Here is an 18,183-nt window from a genome sequence, read left to right as displayed (position 1 = left end):
GTTTTGCAGCTACAGCATCGCTTCATTCAGGTCATTTGCTTGATTAATCTCCTCTATTTATACTAGTGTTAATACTGCTTTTTATTTCCCAGTTAAATACCAATGAATAATTGTTTTAAGAACAGTTTCAAGACTCTTTAGCTCCTCATAAAGTACAAACAACTGCCATTTATTAGACATGTTTGGGTTCAATCATTAAAACATTATTTATATGCTGCATTCTTCAGCTTTCTTCTTAGCTCATCCTGCTTATTACAGTATATACAGAAAATAAAGAGAACAATGTTGGAATTTTATTTCTAAAAATACATAACTTCAATAATTTATTTTAAAATAATTTAATTGCTTAATAGAGCTCTTCAAAATAAAACATATCACAAATTCCTTATCTACAGAAAGTGCAACTACAAATAAAGTTATTAGTAAATCATTGAACGTCATTCTTTTACACCATAACCTCTTTGCTCCCTTTAAATCTCCGAGCTATGAGGTGACGCTAGTGTATGACACTCAAAAAGAACAGTCCAATCCTAAATCCATTAAAGACAATCATATCAGGTGACTGATAGTAGAAAATGAAGGGGAGCTCATTGCAGTAGAGCCTTGTTTATCCAAATCAACATCTGCACATCTAGTCTCATTAATCAGGACAAACCGTGAAAACATCTCTGTCAAAATAGCATCTTTCAAGTGTGTGTAATGTTGAAATTTTCTCTTTGGCATGTGTAATGAATGTTAGATTTTCCTGGACAGCTTTACTTCCACCCAGGCTGGATAAACAAGGTTGCACTGACACAAAAGGACCCTGATAAACTAAAAGCTGTGGTATTGTCAATTTGGGTAAATTATTGCTTAAAAGAAAATCCTGCAACCCCACCCCCCCGAAAAATAACAATAGTTATTATTTTCCTGATATTCAAAGGGATGCACACACTCACTCACTCTCTCTCTCTCTCTCTCTCTCACACACACACACACACACACACACACACACACACACACACACTTGTTTCTGCTCTGGTTTCCCCTGACTTATTGTCATTCAAAGTGCCTTGCAGGAGCATTCGTGACCTTATCTGAGGTAAAGAAATAAGACACTGTACTAACACGTGACAAACATCAGGTAGAACAATCTCCATCCTACACAATCATTAGTTCACAGACAAACATCCATGAAGGGAGAACATTACTCCCCAAAACACATTACTGACCCCGCTGGGTCTTCTAACATTGATCCTGTTCAGTTTACATCATCACAAAAAACTGACACAAAGCTTTAAGCCTCCAAAGAGGATTTGTCTATGTACTATATTACTGAATCCACGATGTATTTTTTTTAATAACTTACCATATCATTAGTATTTTTTTTTTTTTTTTTTTAAAGAGCACATACATAGCACATTAAATCAACAGATGATCCAGAAAGATCTACATGAAAGATGGCTGATAAAACTAAGATTATTAAAAAAATTAAAAACTGGTTTGTTTTAAAGGAGCATTTACACTCCATTATATAGCCCACCTGCCTATAGAGACCTGGATGTTGTTTCTGATGAATGGGTGAAAAACAGTACAGAGGTTTCTGTTATGTGTGTGTGTGTGTGTGTGTGTATTGGCTCTTCTATCCTTGTGAGGACTGAAAGGCTTAAAAACAGTAGCTAAGAACGAGGGCAATTCCCAAATACCAGTTTAATAGGTTCACCTAGCTGCCAAAGCCACTTAGAAAGACTTTTAGCATTATAGTTCAGAGGCAACACCAACTACAAACTCTGCATTTCCCATGAAGTTGAATCAACCCTTTTCTGAATCAGACAAACAAACAAACAAACAAAAAACATCCCTTTCATTAAAGGGAGGATTTGTTGCAGGACTGTTTTAGAGTATTAGAGTGCATCCGTTTTAGCTAAGTGTATCTAATAAAGTGGCAACTGAGCATTTCGCTTATGGCTTTAGCTATGGCTGGCTCTAGTATTTAAAAGAAGTATTGTGTTGATATAGGACAAACATCTGGAAACATACCACCCAGACTCACTGGTTTAGAGATAAACCAGTGACAGTAAAATACTCACAGATGGGCTGGCTGAGTTTTATAGTTTCCAGCTGTGAATCAGAAAATGCCCACATATCTCAGTGACATGACCACGGCCGTTAGCAGCTGTGTCAGTAGTTTTTCATTATTTACTGTCAGAGGAGCAGCAGATTTTTGTCTAAATGATGTTGTCTGAGTGCGTCTCACTGCATCCCCACGTTAATTCAAAGTGAGTGGTCCGATGGTGTTGAGTTCTCACAGGTGCATGTTCTTACAGGAGAGAATTCATTTCATTAACGTCGTCCTTGATGCCGTCAGAGGGAGAAAAACGCAGTTTGCTAGCCAGCCCTCGTCACTATGGGCCTACTTCCTCGTGTTGTTTCGTGACTGAGCCGGTGGGCCATGGATCAAGATGATGTTGGTCGAGATCAGGCCACTGATCATCTGGTTATGATGGCTAAGTTAACTCAGGCTGTTTCTAACAGCCTTTTGGTGGCAAAATGAAAATGAAAATCAAGCCCATGTCAGTATCATCATGATAGTTTCAGTGACTGATGTTATTGTGGTGGCTGGACAAAGGGTCAGAATTAAGGTTAGTATGTAATTTAATTTCACAGCTTTGGTTTTGGGAAATACAGACTTAGAATATTTTTACAGTCCTCACAAATACAGAAAAAGGTGCATGTATATGTTTATGAGTGTACTGCGCCCTTGTCTTTGTGTGCGTGTTTGTGGACAGCACTACGTGTTGTGGGTAGCTGGTAGAAATCATTGAGACTTGTTTTTCTAAGACCTGAAGTGGCTGATGGTCGATGCAGCCAAATCCCGGTGTCCTGTGGTCCAGAACCAGTCAACTTGAATCTGCCAGAACTGTGAGCATCTTTTATTCATCTATGAAAGTGATCCCTTCAATCCTGTAAAAACAAACACACCCAGAGTTAAGGCTGCTTTCAATTTGAGGTTACAAGCTGGAGCAACAATTGCACAAGAGAAGCAAGAAGCCACAATATGTAATGGGAGTATTTTCACACGAGGTGAGGAGCGACAGGGTCTGGCCTTGCCTTCTTAGCAACCAGGGGACGGGATTCCTTTTGATTGGAGTTGAGGGATTTCCACACAGTGGTTTTAGACATTTCATCAGATATATTAATGTCAGAGGGGTCACACCTGAGGAGCAGGGAGAGGACAGGGACGGAGTAAGAAGGAGCTTAGGGGGAGGGTCTTAACATATTACTACTCACAGGGTGCAGTTAAAAACAGGCATCAACACAGAAAACAAGACAAACATGCATATATAGTAGATAAACAGGAAGGCAAAACACAGTTCTCTATAATTTTACCACTATGACCATATGACGTTTATCCCTTCTATTTAAATGTGTGCACACACACACACCCACAGACATATACAGTATGTGTCTGTACTCACTTGGGGTCATGTGCTTTTGGTGTCTGAACAGGCTTGTTGCTCTCCATGGGGATATGAACAGCAGCTGTATCTTCTTTCCTTGAACTGAGCATAACCCGTGATTCCTAAAAGACACATGCATGCAACCGAACTTACAGTATATACTTGATTTATTTTTAGTTATACATTTATTCATGTTTGTTCGTATGTGTGGTTATTTATGTTTATTTTTAAAGACTTAGACTACCTCTTCTAGTTTCTTGGAGGCATCATCAAGATTTTTTTTCTTCCATTCAGGCATTAAGTCATCCAGATAACTTAGCTCCCGTTTTGAGAAGCACAAGTCCAGCAGTTTGCGGACAAAAACCAAAGCCAGCACCTGCAGACACAGTGACACAGCAGATGTTACAGATGTCACAACAGGAAGAAAACATGCTGCTATAGGGAAAATAGTAAATTGCTGTTAGTGCTGGTCATCTCACCATCATAGGGAAGATGATTGCAGCAGGTGAAGTCTTGATGACCCACAACAGCACCAGACACGTGAGCTGGGTAACAGTGAACAGGTGCACCTTCCTCAAAGGAACATGTCGCAGGTAAATGAAGTCCGGCTGGTGCTTAGCCGGCATGCCAAACAACTTCAGACGGTCAAAGAACTGAGAAGTGACAGATGAACACAGGTGGTAGGAAGGTTAGAGACAAAGAGAGTTTGGAGAGAAATGAATAAATGAGGAAGACAGATGGGGAATATGGCGAGAGAAAGGGAGTGATTATGGATGACAAATTAACTCTCAGGCCTCGTTGGATTGCTGCAGAATTAATGAGCTCTGTAGAGGGCATAACGGGGACAGCTAAATTAGAAAATGGATGGGATAGAGGGGACAGCTAAGAACATTCTGTGTTTGAATTACTCCCAGCTTAATTTATATGTTGAATATAATTAGAGATTAGTCCAGGGGGAGTTGAAGATTTTCAATCTGTACACACTGCAGCTTTACTATACACCTTATTTTTGATAGAGGATTGGGTTTGTGTGTATGTCACATTGCAGATTACCTGGATGCCTTTTAATGAAGACACTCCCATGTAAAGGAAAACACCATACAACACCGGCATTGGAATGTACTGGAAAAAAACCCCAACATACAGTACATCGGTGAACATGGTCATCATTTCATGCTCTGATTCTGTTGACTACATATCCCAGCCAGAGGGGGGCAGCATCACATAGCTTGTGTGTCTGACCTGCAGGGCTCCAGTCATGAATACAGAGCATCCCATGAGCAGGAAGATGACCAGGCCCGTGAGCCGCTGCTCTCTAATGCCCAGGAAGCGAGGCTGCTCTCCTGGAGCCGAGCTCTCTGACTCCAGCTTCAGGCTGTTGACGTGACTGATGGACAGGACCGTGGCTGCTACAAACCAGGGCAAGCCCATGATGGAGCACACCGCCAGCATCAGACCCACCATCAGTAGGTCCAGGTGGTACCCACAACCTTTCTGCAAAACAAAGAAAAAAGAAAGACACAGTCTCATAAGGCAACTGTATTTACGCTACAAATAAAAGTAGTATGACCTGAATTTTCCTACATTTTCTCACCAAGAGTTTGTGCTCTTTTCGGTTGATAATGACGGCGGTAATCTGCTGGTCCATAAAAATAAGGATGGTGCAGAGAAGAGCAGGAATAGAGGCAGCTAGGACTGTCCACCACGGGTTAGGTCCTATTGGATTGATCAGCCAACCTCGATCATCTCTGGTGGGCTGCAGCATTACATTAAACAAGAGTGAGTCATGATTCAGTAACCATGTGGAGCTTTATATCCATGTTCACATTAATATTAGTATTATCTCTATACCTGGAATTTGCTGGGCACCTTCAACTTCTGGGAGGGTATTCCAATGACATAGTCAAGCAGAACCATGATGACAATGGTGAGGAACACGGCAAAGTCACTGATCATGGATCGCACCTGGGCACAGGAGGTTAGAAAGCTCAGAGTTCAGTGGTCACTAATGTGGCACGTCAGGACTGTCGATGTCTGGTCACCCTGAGAGCAGTCAGGGATTAAATACCTTGGTGGGGAAATAACGGCTAGTCTTGAATTGTTTGAGGAAGGCAGACATGAAGAAGGTCGAAAAGAACAAAATGACGGACCAGAAGAGAACATCTGGGGTGTAGGGCCCATGGTGGCCACAGGCTGTCCCAACAAAGCTGCCCTGCAGACTGATACACTCCTGCAGAGATTTGTAGAGGATGTATTAGAATAAATTTCCCTCAGACGACTCAAAAGAAAATAAACTGAAAGATCAAAATGATCTGATCGAATGTTAAAAGTAAGCACAGAGGGTGTCCTACCATGTGACACTGACATTAGGAGTGCATGAGAGTGTGTTTCTTCATAGTTTCATTACCTTGACAGTAAGGTTGGCCCAGGGTACGTCAGAGGCTGTGATGTTCCTCTCACTCCACAGCTCTAAGGTTTTATTACTGGGATCACCAGGCTCTGCACACCTACAGCTACAAAGAACGACACACACACACACACACACACACACACACACACACACACACACACACACACACACACACACACACACACACACACACACTCTTTTATTTGTCAAACTAGGCCAGTCACAAAGGGAACTGAAGGAAAGGATATGATATGATGAAACAATTAAATCCACTCTGTGAAGATGCAGGCGAAAGTAGGAAGGAAACATGCAAAGTGAACATTTTGTTACTTACTAAGTCAGTGTGAGTTTGTCCAGATCGCTGTGTGTGTTAAAGGGGTAGATTTCTCCCAGGTGGCAGAGCTTCTCCAAAGCCTCATAAATGAAGATGAGGCAGATAAGCGCCGCAAAGGCCTCCTCTGTGAACCGAGTGATGTAGCACACCAGAGAGCTCGCATCTGTGGCAACCAGTACCAGACACAGGAAGGCCGTCCACAGGCCAATGCAGGTCCTTAGTGACAGGTAGGACAGTTCGTAGTCCCTGAAAAAAAAGGATAAGAGATTAGAGGCTAATGTCTCAGCTGAGGTCCTGTGATGGACTGGTGACCTGTCCAGGGTGTACCCCTGGATAATGGATGGATGGATGTTTCAGCTGAATAAATCTCAGAATGGTGATAATAAATGACACAAACACGATGTTGAAATACTGAACATACTTGCAGAACTTGAAGAGGATTTTCTCAAAGACCAGCACAGGACCCGTGCTGCCCAGAATGGTGAGAGGCTGACCGGCAAACAGAGAATAGGCCACTCCAGTCATAGAAGCACCGAGCAAGGACTCTATGGCACTCTAAGACATGTGGTGGAAACACAAAGGGTTTTGTTGTCTTCTGTGCAACACATGGCGCTCCGGTCACACTACAGCTCTATAAGTACAGTATTTGAGTGTGTAGATGCTCTTACAATGCGTCCCTCTGTCGCCTCCCCCAGCAGTCCTCCAAAGGTGATGACCGGGGACATGCAGGCACAGTAGAGGAAGAGGAAAGAGGCCACACACTGGAGGCTCAGCCCATCCTTAAAGTCACTCAGATAGTAGGGAGCTTTCCTTTTGATGTCCAGTATCAGACCGCCACACAACCTGACCGCAACACAAAGAGTCCTTATGTTAGGGTTTTTTCCAAATGTGAGCTGTTAATAGGAGTTTAGTCAACAACTAATCCGATAAGAAGGAAACTCCAAGTTTGTGTGTCACAGTAGCTCTTTGAGAAATACTGTGAAACATCTCTGGCTGCATGATTCCCCTCAGGCTATCATGCTCAGCTGTGGTGGTTGTCACCTGCTTGTCCTGTTGCAGCTCCTACAGCAACTGACAAACAGCCCCAAGCTGCAACATGTTACCCCAGAAACCTGCCTCTGTCCATGTTTTTGCACAGGCTGTTTTTCTGGCAGCATGGTCTGTCAGTCACCATTTGTAGAGCGTAAGGTCTTTCTTACGGACATCTTAGTTTGGCTTTGGTATATAACTTGGATGATAGTGCACATGACTGAAGCGACTGACAGTTTACCTCCCAGTTCTCTGCAGCTCTGGCCCATGATGCTCAGCATGTAGCTCCTCCTCTACTGGGCAGACTGTGCCATTAGGGACTCCAGGCATCTTCCTCTTCTCCTGCAGGCACCCAGTCCAGGATCAGCCAAAAAACAAACATTATACACTTTACCTATGCAGCCATTTTGTTTCATTGTTGTACCTCAAATTCAAACATGAAAAGGAAGTCTTTATTGCTGTAGCTGTGTACCTGAGAAGGGACATTTTTAGGAGGCTCAATGCGGATGGAGGGGTCCCACTCTCCAGGTGGCAGGACAGTCACCTGGTCCAGGAACTCATCTATCCCAGCCAGCAGGTCACTTCTGTCTTTTGCCTTGTATGCTACGTCATGGAAAATCTGGCCCCACAGAAACGTTTGAGAATTTAATGCTTGCCTTCTCAGGTTTGATGCTGTGAAATAGATTTTTATTTACAGAGCTCTTACCTCATCTGTCATGATAGTTGCCATGGAGCGTCCAATTTCATGGTATTGCTGAGCTTTTCCATCCGGGCCCAGGAGAATGAAGAGGAACCTGACATTTGATTTAGAATATATCATTTTGTTTATGGATTGTTGAACTTAACTAATATGATTTTATAGCTAAAGAATTGTCATTGTATCTGCAGAGAGCTGTGGCTGACCTGGTAGGTATGGGGACCTCAGTGAGTCCACTGAGCAGCACAGCGGGGGAGAGGCGGACAAAGGCCACAATGGGCCTCTCCAGGAAGTCTAGCTCGCCCACTAACACATTGGAGGCCTCTGCACCCTCTGGGATTTTCTTCATGAAGTGCAGGTCCACCTGGTGAAGTAAAAGCAAAAGGCAGTATCAGTATCACTCAAACAAATAAAAATCCAGTAGTTTATATCTGTATTAATGAGTATTGCATGTATACTATTACTTTAACACTAATTGCAAACATAAATGTATTCAAATGTAAGAGTCATACACAACGAGCAGCTCAATGCCAGAGAATCTTGTTTGCATTGCAGTGCTGGGATATTAAACTGTGCGTACAGTATATGAACTTCCATTCCCAGATGGAAGTTAATGGCTAAATGGAAGCTTTTATCTTTTGTGTGGTTGTTCATTGATGGGCTGAGGGAGGCACTTTGAACAAATGTAGTTCTGCTGTTGTTTCCTAGGGGGCAGTATATGACCTAGCTGATTATTGATTACAGATCTTAGCTTATTCTTACAGCTACATGCACAGATTTGATGATAGACAACTGTGTCTCCTCTTTTCTTATTCTGTCTTCAGAGCACCACACCCAAACAGTGGGCACTAAAAATGGCACACATTTGTTTACCTTGCTAAGGCCCACCTGAGTGCTGTCGTGTCCAGCACCGTTCTTAACTACTTCTGCAGAGGGAGGAGGCTGGGGAGATGTGGCTGATCCTGCTGGACAGTAGAAGAGAGAGAGATTTAATCAGTTAATATGTTCATTCATTTTCCTGCAAAGTGCAAAATGGAAGAAAAAACAAACACCAGGAAGCAGTAATGCTTAGCTGCCAATACGCTGCACATTCGCTTAAGAAGAGTCAAATCAGTTTTGACACAGTTGAGAGATTCTATGTTTCATCTGTCTGTTTTAGTCTTGCTGGTTTTTCGTTAAAAATAAAAATAATCATATATAATTGTTTATCAGACAGAGCCGTCTCTGAATAAATAACCTCCCGTTCATAAGACTTTACACTGATTCTGTAGCCAGATGTAAAAAAGTGAAAATTGTATATCTGATTTAAAACAAAACATTTTCTGTTTATCGATGAAATTTGCCACGTTTGCATGTGATATAATCTATGAAAGCCACCTGTCAGGTGGGACTCTGACTGTTTGCGGGATCCCTCTGCGATGGAGCGCACGATGGGAATCAGGTTCTTCTTCTTCTCGTTCTGGTGATGGTGTCTCTTCAGCAGAGCCTCACGCACCTTCACTCTCACGCTGTCATCCAGCTCATGGGACGCCTCCTGGTGGTCAAGTACCATGTCTGCAACACGAAGACAAACTCCTGAGTATTATCAAACAGTTTCATATTAATGGGATCAGACAGCTTTCATTTCCACAGTCTACATTAACTGTGGCTACTTTGACCAGAGCTTTAATCAAATCATAACCAGCTTTATAAACCTCATTTATAAGGAACCTTGATGTTTCAACAATAAAACCTTTTTTAATCTATAAGCCAATACCGTCTGTGTTTTAAAGAAATACAATAATCTGCTCAGGTGTCTGTGAATAAGTAAAGGCTCAGTGTTGAACAGAAGATGTGTGTTGGAAAAGTTAGTAGATATGTATCAGATATCACTCAATGTGTGACTGCAGAGAACAATCGGCATCTCCCTCTCCACTCCTGCTCCTCCTCCTTAGTCCTTTCTCTGTTTTTGTGCTGACCAGCTGAATCAGCACTAGATCTTTCTTTCCATCCTTCCTTTGCTTCTCACAATCAGCCACACACACACACACACACACACACACACACACACACACACACACTGCAGCGCCTTCATTCACCCTGAGTACACTTCTTCAGAGCCAGTGCAAATGTGTTGAGCTCCTGGCATATAATGACCAGCCATGTTAATTGGGACAGTGACAAGTGACAACACAAAGCAGCCTGAATCATCTGTTCATCTAATGACGCTTCCACTTCCACGTTTTTAATTTGAGAATACAGCAGCACCTCTGCCTTCTCCAGTCTATCATCAAACAGACGACCATGAGTCAAATGTCAGACTCACTAAGAGCAGGCAGCTATAAAAATCAAATTGGATCATAAATTTCCCTTATATTTACTTTTTTTTTTTAAATTTAATTTGTCAAACTTATGAATTAAATTATTTGGGCACCCAGCTGGTGTAGAGAATAGGAAGAACAACCTTCAACACTTCAAAAAATAATGACGTACATATGTAAATAACTTTTTTCTCATGATTTATTTTCTTTTTGGCTGCCAGGTGCTGCTGGCAGGAGTCACATGGAGGAGAGAGATAAGCAGAAAGAGTGGTAGAGGTTTGGCAAAGAGGAGTGAGTGCAGGCAACAAGGCTGTTCATCATGTGAACCTAACACGCTGTGGTCATGAAATGCTGGAGAACCCAGACCCTTTTTGTTTGTACTAGATTTATCCCATACACATGCACTCGTGAACATGAACAGACATTGCTTATCCAAACGCGTGCTCTCATAAAAGTATAGTTGTGTAGTTAACTGCATGCAAATGAAACTGAATTAGCGTAGCAGCTTTGTCCATTTGTATTTTTTATGCAAATCAGGCTCAGCTGTAGTTCAAGCTCACCTTTTGGTTCTGCTGTGATATTCCAGTAAAACAAAAACTGAGTATTAAGGTAAAGGCACAAGTACAATGCCTGTTCAATGTGATAACACAAGAGTGTATGTGTGTGTGTGTGTGTGTGTGTGTGTGTGTGCATCTAGCACAATGATGAGGCCTATATTATATGTGTGTCTCCTCTCTGAGGAGGATAAACAGATTTGTAAGACACCCACCAGGCATTTAGGCTGATGTATAGAGCCTGTTTCATATCAATAAATGCAGTATCTACTCAACAACAAGCCAAGAAGGTACTTGAGTGAGAAAAATAAATAGTGAAATCATAGTATAACCATTTGTAGAAGCAACAACATCACTTACACCAGTGATAAAAACATATATCAGACTTTTTCTAATAACGAATAGTCCAGACACAGTTTATGACTTTTCCCACCATGTTCTGTACAGCACTATAATGATCATAGAATTTTGTTATGTAAAATTAGTAAAAAGTCTATTATTTTCTGGTGTGCATTTTAAAATAGCACTCTGAATGTTAAGTATTTTAGCTGAAAAAAGATTCTCACCTGCAATCTCTTCAATGCAGTCAGCATGCATGTCGAGCAACACGCTGCCATTGATGATGCAGCTGCGCAGCTCGAACAGGCTGTGGAGGGAGAGAGTAGCAACGTAAGGCTTGCTCCACCTCTCCCCGCCATCTTCCACGTCTTCCTCAAATTTCAGCCACCTGCACAGCGAAGACAGGAAAAACACCAGGGCATGTTGTTATCAAGCCAGTGTTCGGTTTGTCTGTTCTGGGATCCTGCACCCTATCCATCCATCCATCCATCATCTATACCCCCTTAGTCCTAACCAGGGTCCCAGGGACCTGCTGGAGCCTATCCCAGCTCTCTTTGGGTGGAAGGCAGGGGTCCACCCTGGACAGGTCCCCAGTCCATCACAGGGCCTGTACCCAATGAGGATTTAAAAGGCCTATTTTGAGATTATGAAAATACAACAGCTGGTATTTTCTGTTGATTACACACTAAGGACAACATATTTATGAATAGCATTTTCCATTTCTGCTAATAAACATCTAGATATTACACATTGAATCAAAGTTTTCAAACAACAGTAAAGGTGAAGTATTATCATGTTTACACCCTCTGAGTGATTCTTCATTGGGCATATTTACCAATATATTTCCTAAAAAGGTTGTTCTATATTATATTATATTTAAACATTGCATGGGATGTTTGACCAGTTTGTCTTCTTTTTTGCTTTTATTAAGGGTGTGAGACTAAACGTGCCAATCTTAAAGTGTAGCTCCTACACTGTGGTGTAATTAGCAGTGCACTGCTCCAGAACCTGTTTTACATCTGATTAATCTGACCTCATGAAATCTGATTAAAGCTCAGTGCAGATGTTGAAAGATGTTTGTGTATCCCACACACAAACCAGCTTTTACATTGCAAATCATTTGCATTATTAAATGTCAGCATTAGCATATGAAACTGGAATTTGGCATTTGACTGGCATAAATAAAATCAAAGTGGTGTTTGTTTCTTTTTCCCTTGTTGAAGGTTTCTGCTTTAGGCAAACCAAGAAATGACTCAGTATTCTTTAAATGTAAGCACCACTTCTGTGTAACAATACAGCTGCAGAGCTGCCAGGCTGTCAGAAGCGTTATTGCCGATGACTCCCAGAGGAGATCCTGACCTGGCTGTTTCCTTCCACTCTGCATCCTTGCCATCCTTCACACAGATCTCATCCAGCTCAGTGAACAGCTCGTGGGCCACGTGCTCAGCATCCTCCTCTGTGCCCAGAATGAACTGGACCCGCTGGGATGGTGTGTCTTATGAAGCGAGAGAATGTAAGACAGGCAGGAGAGGTGAAGTGCGACTCTTAAAAGACTTTTACCAGCACACACAACACAACTCATGACATGCCTACTGGGTCCAGACAATAGATACAGAAGACCAGGGAAACATATTCACACATAGAAACAAATTTATCAAACCCCCCCGCACACGCACGCGCGCGCGCACACACGCACACACACACACACACACACGCACACACGCACACACACACACACATATATGCAACATACTTACTGGGTCCTGCTCTCTGGCAGCTAATTAGTGGGCCTGTCAATTTTAGCCTGGAGTGCTGTATGTGTGTGCACATGTGTGAAGTGCCTGAAGTATTGATAGACTTTGTTTAACAACCACAGCCTCCTCTCTGGGAGGTGAATGTGCATTTGCATGCATTTTTAGATTGATCCATAACCAATCTGCATTCCTCTCTGATCGATGAATGGCTGTAAAAATGCCAGACTGGAAAAGCAAAGGACACAGTAAATAAAGAAGTAGTAAAAGAGGTTTTGTGTATATGTGTGTATGTTACCGTGACTAGAGGTGGTCGTCTCAGTTCCCTCGCTTTGCTGTGTTGCTGCCCTTCTATCTCTCTTGCGGTGGCGAGAGCCGTGGGCCTTGTGGTGACGATGGCTCTGCCTTGGCATTCGAACCCCCACGAACAGAGTCCTGTGGCCTGAAACATTTAAAATAAACATCTAAACATATTGTTTTAAAATCAGTATTATAGCCTACTTTGTGACTAAGACATGCTTCAACAATGTCAGTGTTCAACACGATATTGGAAATGGAAATCCTGAAATGTCATCACAATCACATAAATGGCCATACACTGTTCAGTAAGTGCACCTTAGAGGGATACAGTTGTAGATAAAATAAATACGAATTAAAAAAATAATACTAATCTAATATAGAACAGAGCTGTCTGTTCTCTTCAGATGTCTATTTAAAGACCCAGTAAGAGTCACACAACGAACAGATCTACACTTTAGCTTTCAGTATCGTTGTAAGACTGTTTTGTCTTTCATTCCTCCAGCTGTCTGATCAACGTGCTGACCAAAACATCATCGTTTTTGAATTGATTTTTCTCTGTGCGTTGACAGATTGGAAGCCTCTTTTGCTAAAGTTAGATCAGTTGTTCAGTTTTGGGCTGCTCCTTAGGCAGATGATGTTTTAGAAACACAGACTTCATCTTCCAACTTTCAAGAAGCAAAACCTGGTACAACGAAGCTGTTGACGTTACATTTTGTTCCCTTTAAATTCTCTCTCCTGCCTGTATCCTCTACTCATACTAACCTTGTGATTATTTGGAAATGTGCTTCCAGCCTGCTGTGTGTCTAACATCTGTGTGATCATCACACCTCTTTTAAATCTGACACATAGACCCAGCGGTATTTTGTTGACATTCAGCAGAACTTTGCCCACTCTGTATATTCATGCACATTCATTTAATTTCAGCTTTTCTGATGAGATTATTAAAAGTCAAAACAAGTGTAGGATAAAACTGCCACACACATTCACCTTCCAGATGCAAAATAATAAAAGAGAATAAGACATAGGAGGTAACTTACAATGTGAAAAATAACAGCAGCATATGGTCTCTGAGCTCAGATGGTTCAAGTGATTGGAAATGAAAGCCATTAAAGTGAGGGAAAGAGTCTCCACAGAGAAAACTGCTGAACAACATCCCATATTAGCCTCAACCACTGCCATCTGTAATTATCACCAGTGAATTCAGCATTCAATACAACATGCTGTAACAGTTCAATTTCAATACCGAGGAGACTTCTAAGATGAAAGGATCAAAAGTTGAAATAAAAAAATAAAAGATTGAACAAGAGATTTTTAGAAACACTGAGGCACTTTGATGCTCATGTGCATGTTTGTGCATAACAAAATATGTTTTAGTGACACAAACGCGACTAAGCTGCAGCTGAGGTTTCCATGTCTGGACATGTTGGCATCCCTGCAGGAAAGTGATAATGGGCTTAGTGACACACACACACACACACACACACAGACACACACACACAGACACACAGACACACACCCTCACACACACACACACACCCAGAAACACACCCACACACACACCCACACACACACACACACACACACACACAAACAGATCAGGATAGCCAAGATAACTGATCAGCCCCCATACATCCTTTGGATAGAGGGATCATTCATTATTAATGTGCATCTCTATTCTTCACCTGACAAAGACTAAAACTACACACACACACACACACACGAATGACAGAAATGAATCATGCAGAAAACTTGAACAATATCACTGACTCATAAAATATTTATGACAGTATGACAGAAAGTGGTTTTATTTGATCCACTGAAGGTTAAGTAAGGTCAGGACACCTGTGGTGTGAGATAATTAGATCTTGTATACTGTGGGACTACAACTTTACGAACAGATATTTTTCCTGTTTAGTTTCCTTGTTTAAGATGCCATACTTCTTCTTCACTGTATTTCAGAAGGGAATAATGCACTTTTTACTCTGTTTCAGCTGATGGATTCATTCACAATAGAACTGAATGTTTTTGCCCACAGTGTCTGAATCACAGTTAGATTTTCCATTAGACAGTGGTGTTGTGCAGAATAAAGTTGCAGGTGTGAAGGTCATAATACAGATTGCAGAGTGGGTGGAAGGAGCACTCTTCATTATGCATATGTTGTTGCCAAGTCAGTGTTTGCAAAAACCTAAACAATTCTGATGAAGCTAAAAATCTAATAATGGAGCTATTCCCTTGAAAAGAAGAGATAATTTTATCTCTGCTTGTAGATGCATCAAGAAAAGGCCTCCTCAGTCAGTGATAAACCACTGCCAACTTTTCCTTTAGTTATAACAGACCACACATGTGCAGATAGAAATGTGGACAGATGTGCAGCGTGGCTGAATGTGTGAGCCCTTAGAGAGCAGGGCAGCGGCTGCACTTTGACGTTGACTATAATGACCAGTGTTTTCTCTGTGCGACTCTCAGTAACATTTAGCTATTTAAAATGTAAGCTGAACAGGTTGAAATATAAGCAAATACAGTACTACAAATAGAAAGACATATAACAGTACACACTACATGCAGTACATGTGATACAAATACAACTATGGTATAATACTGTGGAAAGAAACCTTTGTTCTCAATAAATAAATGAATAAATAAATGCTTGCTTACCTTCTAGCTCCTCCTTCTCATAGTGGATGTTCAGTATCGAGCTTGTTCCTCCCTGGTCTACCACCACCTCCTCATCTGGCCTCTGATGGACATACACACATACAAAAGATTTATAAGTGATTTTCATGGCCAACAGGGACTTTCTTTATAATGAAAAGTTCAACTTTGTACAACTTTGCCCTTCAATCAGACAGTGAAAGCAAATCTGAAAGGTCATAATGTCCATAAATATCTTGTTAAAGACAAACTACTGATGCTGTAACAGAGCCACTAATTGGCTAAACCGCCAAAAGCTTTTCAACAATGAGCATCAAATTCCAGACAGTCTTTTCTTAGACCGTCTGGCACGGACACATGAGGAAGGACAGACAGGCATAGAGGCATAGACACACACACACACACACACACACACACACACACACACACGCCCATACAAACATAGCATGAGGTAAACAGGGCGTAAGTCAGTTGAAGTCTGTTGTGCTCGGCTCTACTGTCCCGGGGTAATCAAATCAAATTAGCAGAGAGCCATATCCATCGTTGGTGCTGCTGTTGGCAGACTGCTGCAGGATGTTGCTGTGTTTTACTAACCTGGCGTTCTCAGAAAAAGTGTTGTTTGACCACATGCAGTCACTTGTTTCATCTGTGGTCACGTATGGCTCCTATGAGGGAACAGGGTTGCAGGAACCTCTACAGTGACTCTAGAGGTACAGTGCTGCTGTACTCTCACTGTTTACAGAGTTTCTCTTCATTCAGCACGGAGGCATCCGATAGTAAAGCTTTAATTTCTAATCTTTGGATGCCGTTCAAAGCTTATCTTGCTAATAAAAACTGTTAGTTCAACCCTTTCCTTGTTTTCTGGCAGAAATGTGGCCCTAGATGCAGGTAGAATATTAAATGTGCGGACAACCCTTCAGACTATCCTACAAAACCTAAATGTCCTCACAACGATAGTATCAAAAACAAACTTGTCCACACAGTAACATAAAGACACGTGTATGCACACACACACACACACACACACACACACACACACACACACACACAGCTCTCTATATCATAGATTCTTCCACCCACTCAACATGAACACATGACCTGCATGTACTGGATGTGTTTCAGTGAGTGTTGGCTGGTTCAGAAAATTAAATACCAATTGCCATTTGGTGAAACTGACACCCACTATTTAAAAAACATAATCATCACACAATGTTGAACTTCTTGAACAAAAATCATCTATTTGGAAAGGAAATATCTGTGATGACTAAATGAAGAGACATAGAAGAGGCACAGCAAGAGTTCCATTTGAGAGTTGTTTAGTCAGTTAGTTGGTTAGTCAGACTTGGTTAAACTGTTTATAATGTCTCTATAGTTTAAATCAGCATTAAAAAATCTTCAGAGCAGAGACTGACGTGCAGGTGAAGTATACATGTGAGTAGAGATGTGTGTGTTTCTGTGCGCTTGGTCGTTCATTAAAAGATGCATGTGGGAATGATAACAGTCCTTTCAATACATCTCTCTATCTGTCACTGAAGATCTACAGTCTCTGTCATGCAATTTGTTACTGGCGTTGGTGAAGTCAATATCTAGCAAATAGGAAATGCAGCAGGTGCTGCGACATGATGGCCACAGAGGAAACAAATAACTGCAGTTTCCCTTCCTGAAGTGCTTTTGGAAAAAGCTGAAAGTTTAGATTTGATAACGTGGAAATGAAAACATCTCAGTCAGAAGCACCATGTAAGAGTAGGATTCTTATTTATATAAACGAAAACCATTATGGCTGGGCTTATTATGGAAAATATAAAATGATATGTCAATTTAAGGAAAGTGATAATTCCCCGATCTTTTTTTTGCAAGCACATACAGTCTATTGTCTTTAGACTGTGAGAAGAAACCAGAGCATCATGGGAAAAACACAGCAGCATGTTCAAACCCAGAACCTTCTTGTTGTGAGGATGGACTATTTCAGATTGGAATTTATAGGCACACCAAAGTCCCCGAGCTGTTTTATCTCTCGTCCTTTTACCCTCTCGATGATTCTAAAAACAGACCAGCTGAACATATTTACGTAAATAATTAACATGCAAGACAGACAGAGTCTTACTTTATTACAAGCAAAACGTCAAATCCATAAATACATCATGTAGGTACCATGAGAAATGCAAATCACAGTTCACACAACAGTTGAAAAGAGATTCGGGATCCTAAGACATCTACTCAATTCACAGGGGTGGGTGGCGTCGCTACGCCTTCCCGGCTCTGTTCACACACTCTCCAACATTTCAGCGCTGTGGGATTTCTTTCTCTTTCCATGACTGAGCACTTGTTAATCCCAAGACAATTATATCCTTTCATATAATAAGGCCACTTAATCAGG

General features: G+C 41.5%; 1 protein-coding gene across 1 annotated transcript; it reads right to left on the bottom strand.

Annotated features, from left to right (window-relative positions):
• Window positions 1–3,054: 3,054 nt before the first annotated feature.
• Window positions 3,055–15,891, bottom strand: slc4a8 (solute carrier family 4 member 8). Its single transcript, XM_026306347.1, has 23 exons — window positions 15,810–15,891; window positions 13,153–13,296; window positions 12,463–12,598; window positions 11,331–11,491; window positions 9,288–9,464; window positions 8,784–8,872; window positions 8,117–8,274; window positions 7,920–8,007; window positions 7,686–7,832; window positions 7,455–7,555; window positions 6,853–7,027; window positions 6,606–6,739; window positions 6,185–6,430; window positions 5,848–5,953; window positions 5,509–5,670; window positions 5,292–5,405; window positions 5,035–5,196; window positions 4,683–4,934; window positions 4,494–4,562; window positions 3,920–4,093; window positions 3,685–3,816; window positions 3,459–3,562; window positions 3,055–3,196 (listed from the first exon to the last, which is right to left on the bottom strand). The coding sequence occupies exons 2-23, from the start codon at window positions 13,265–13,267 to the stop codon at window positions 3,055–3,057; spliced, it is 3,144 nt and encodes a 1,047-aa protein (XP_026162132.1). The 5' UTR covers window positions 13,268–13,296; window positions 15,810–15,891.
• Between the last annotated feature and the right edge of the window lie 2,292 nt (window positions 15,892–18,183).

Source organism: Mastacembelus armatus, chromosome 5, assembly GCF_900324485.2.
Source record: "Mastacembelus armatus chromosome 5, fMasArm1.2, whole genome shotgun sequence".
Lineage (NCBI taxonomy): Eukaryota > Metazoa > Chordata > Actinopteri > Synbranchiformes > Mastacembelidae > Mastacembelus > Mastacembelus armatus.
The sequence above is the reverse complement of the archived record's forward strand: the minus strand, read 5'-3'. Positions and strand labels throughout refer to the sequence as shown.

Bases quoted from the DNA above. Each gene is read 5' to 3' on its own strand.
- slc4a8 (XM_026306347.1), bottom strand. From the start codon at position 13,267: ATGCCAAGGCAGAGCCATCGTCACCACAAGGCCCACGGCTCTCGCCAC. The intron at 8,008-8,116 runs GTCAGCCACAGC...ATCAAATGTCAG, and splicing joins GAGGTCCCCATACCTACCAG to GTTCCTCTTCATTCTCCTGG. The intron at 5,671-5,847 runs GTAATGAAACTA...AAATCTCTGCAG, and splicing joins GGGCCAACCTTACTGTCAAG to GAGTGTATCAGTCTGCAGGG.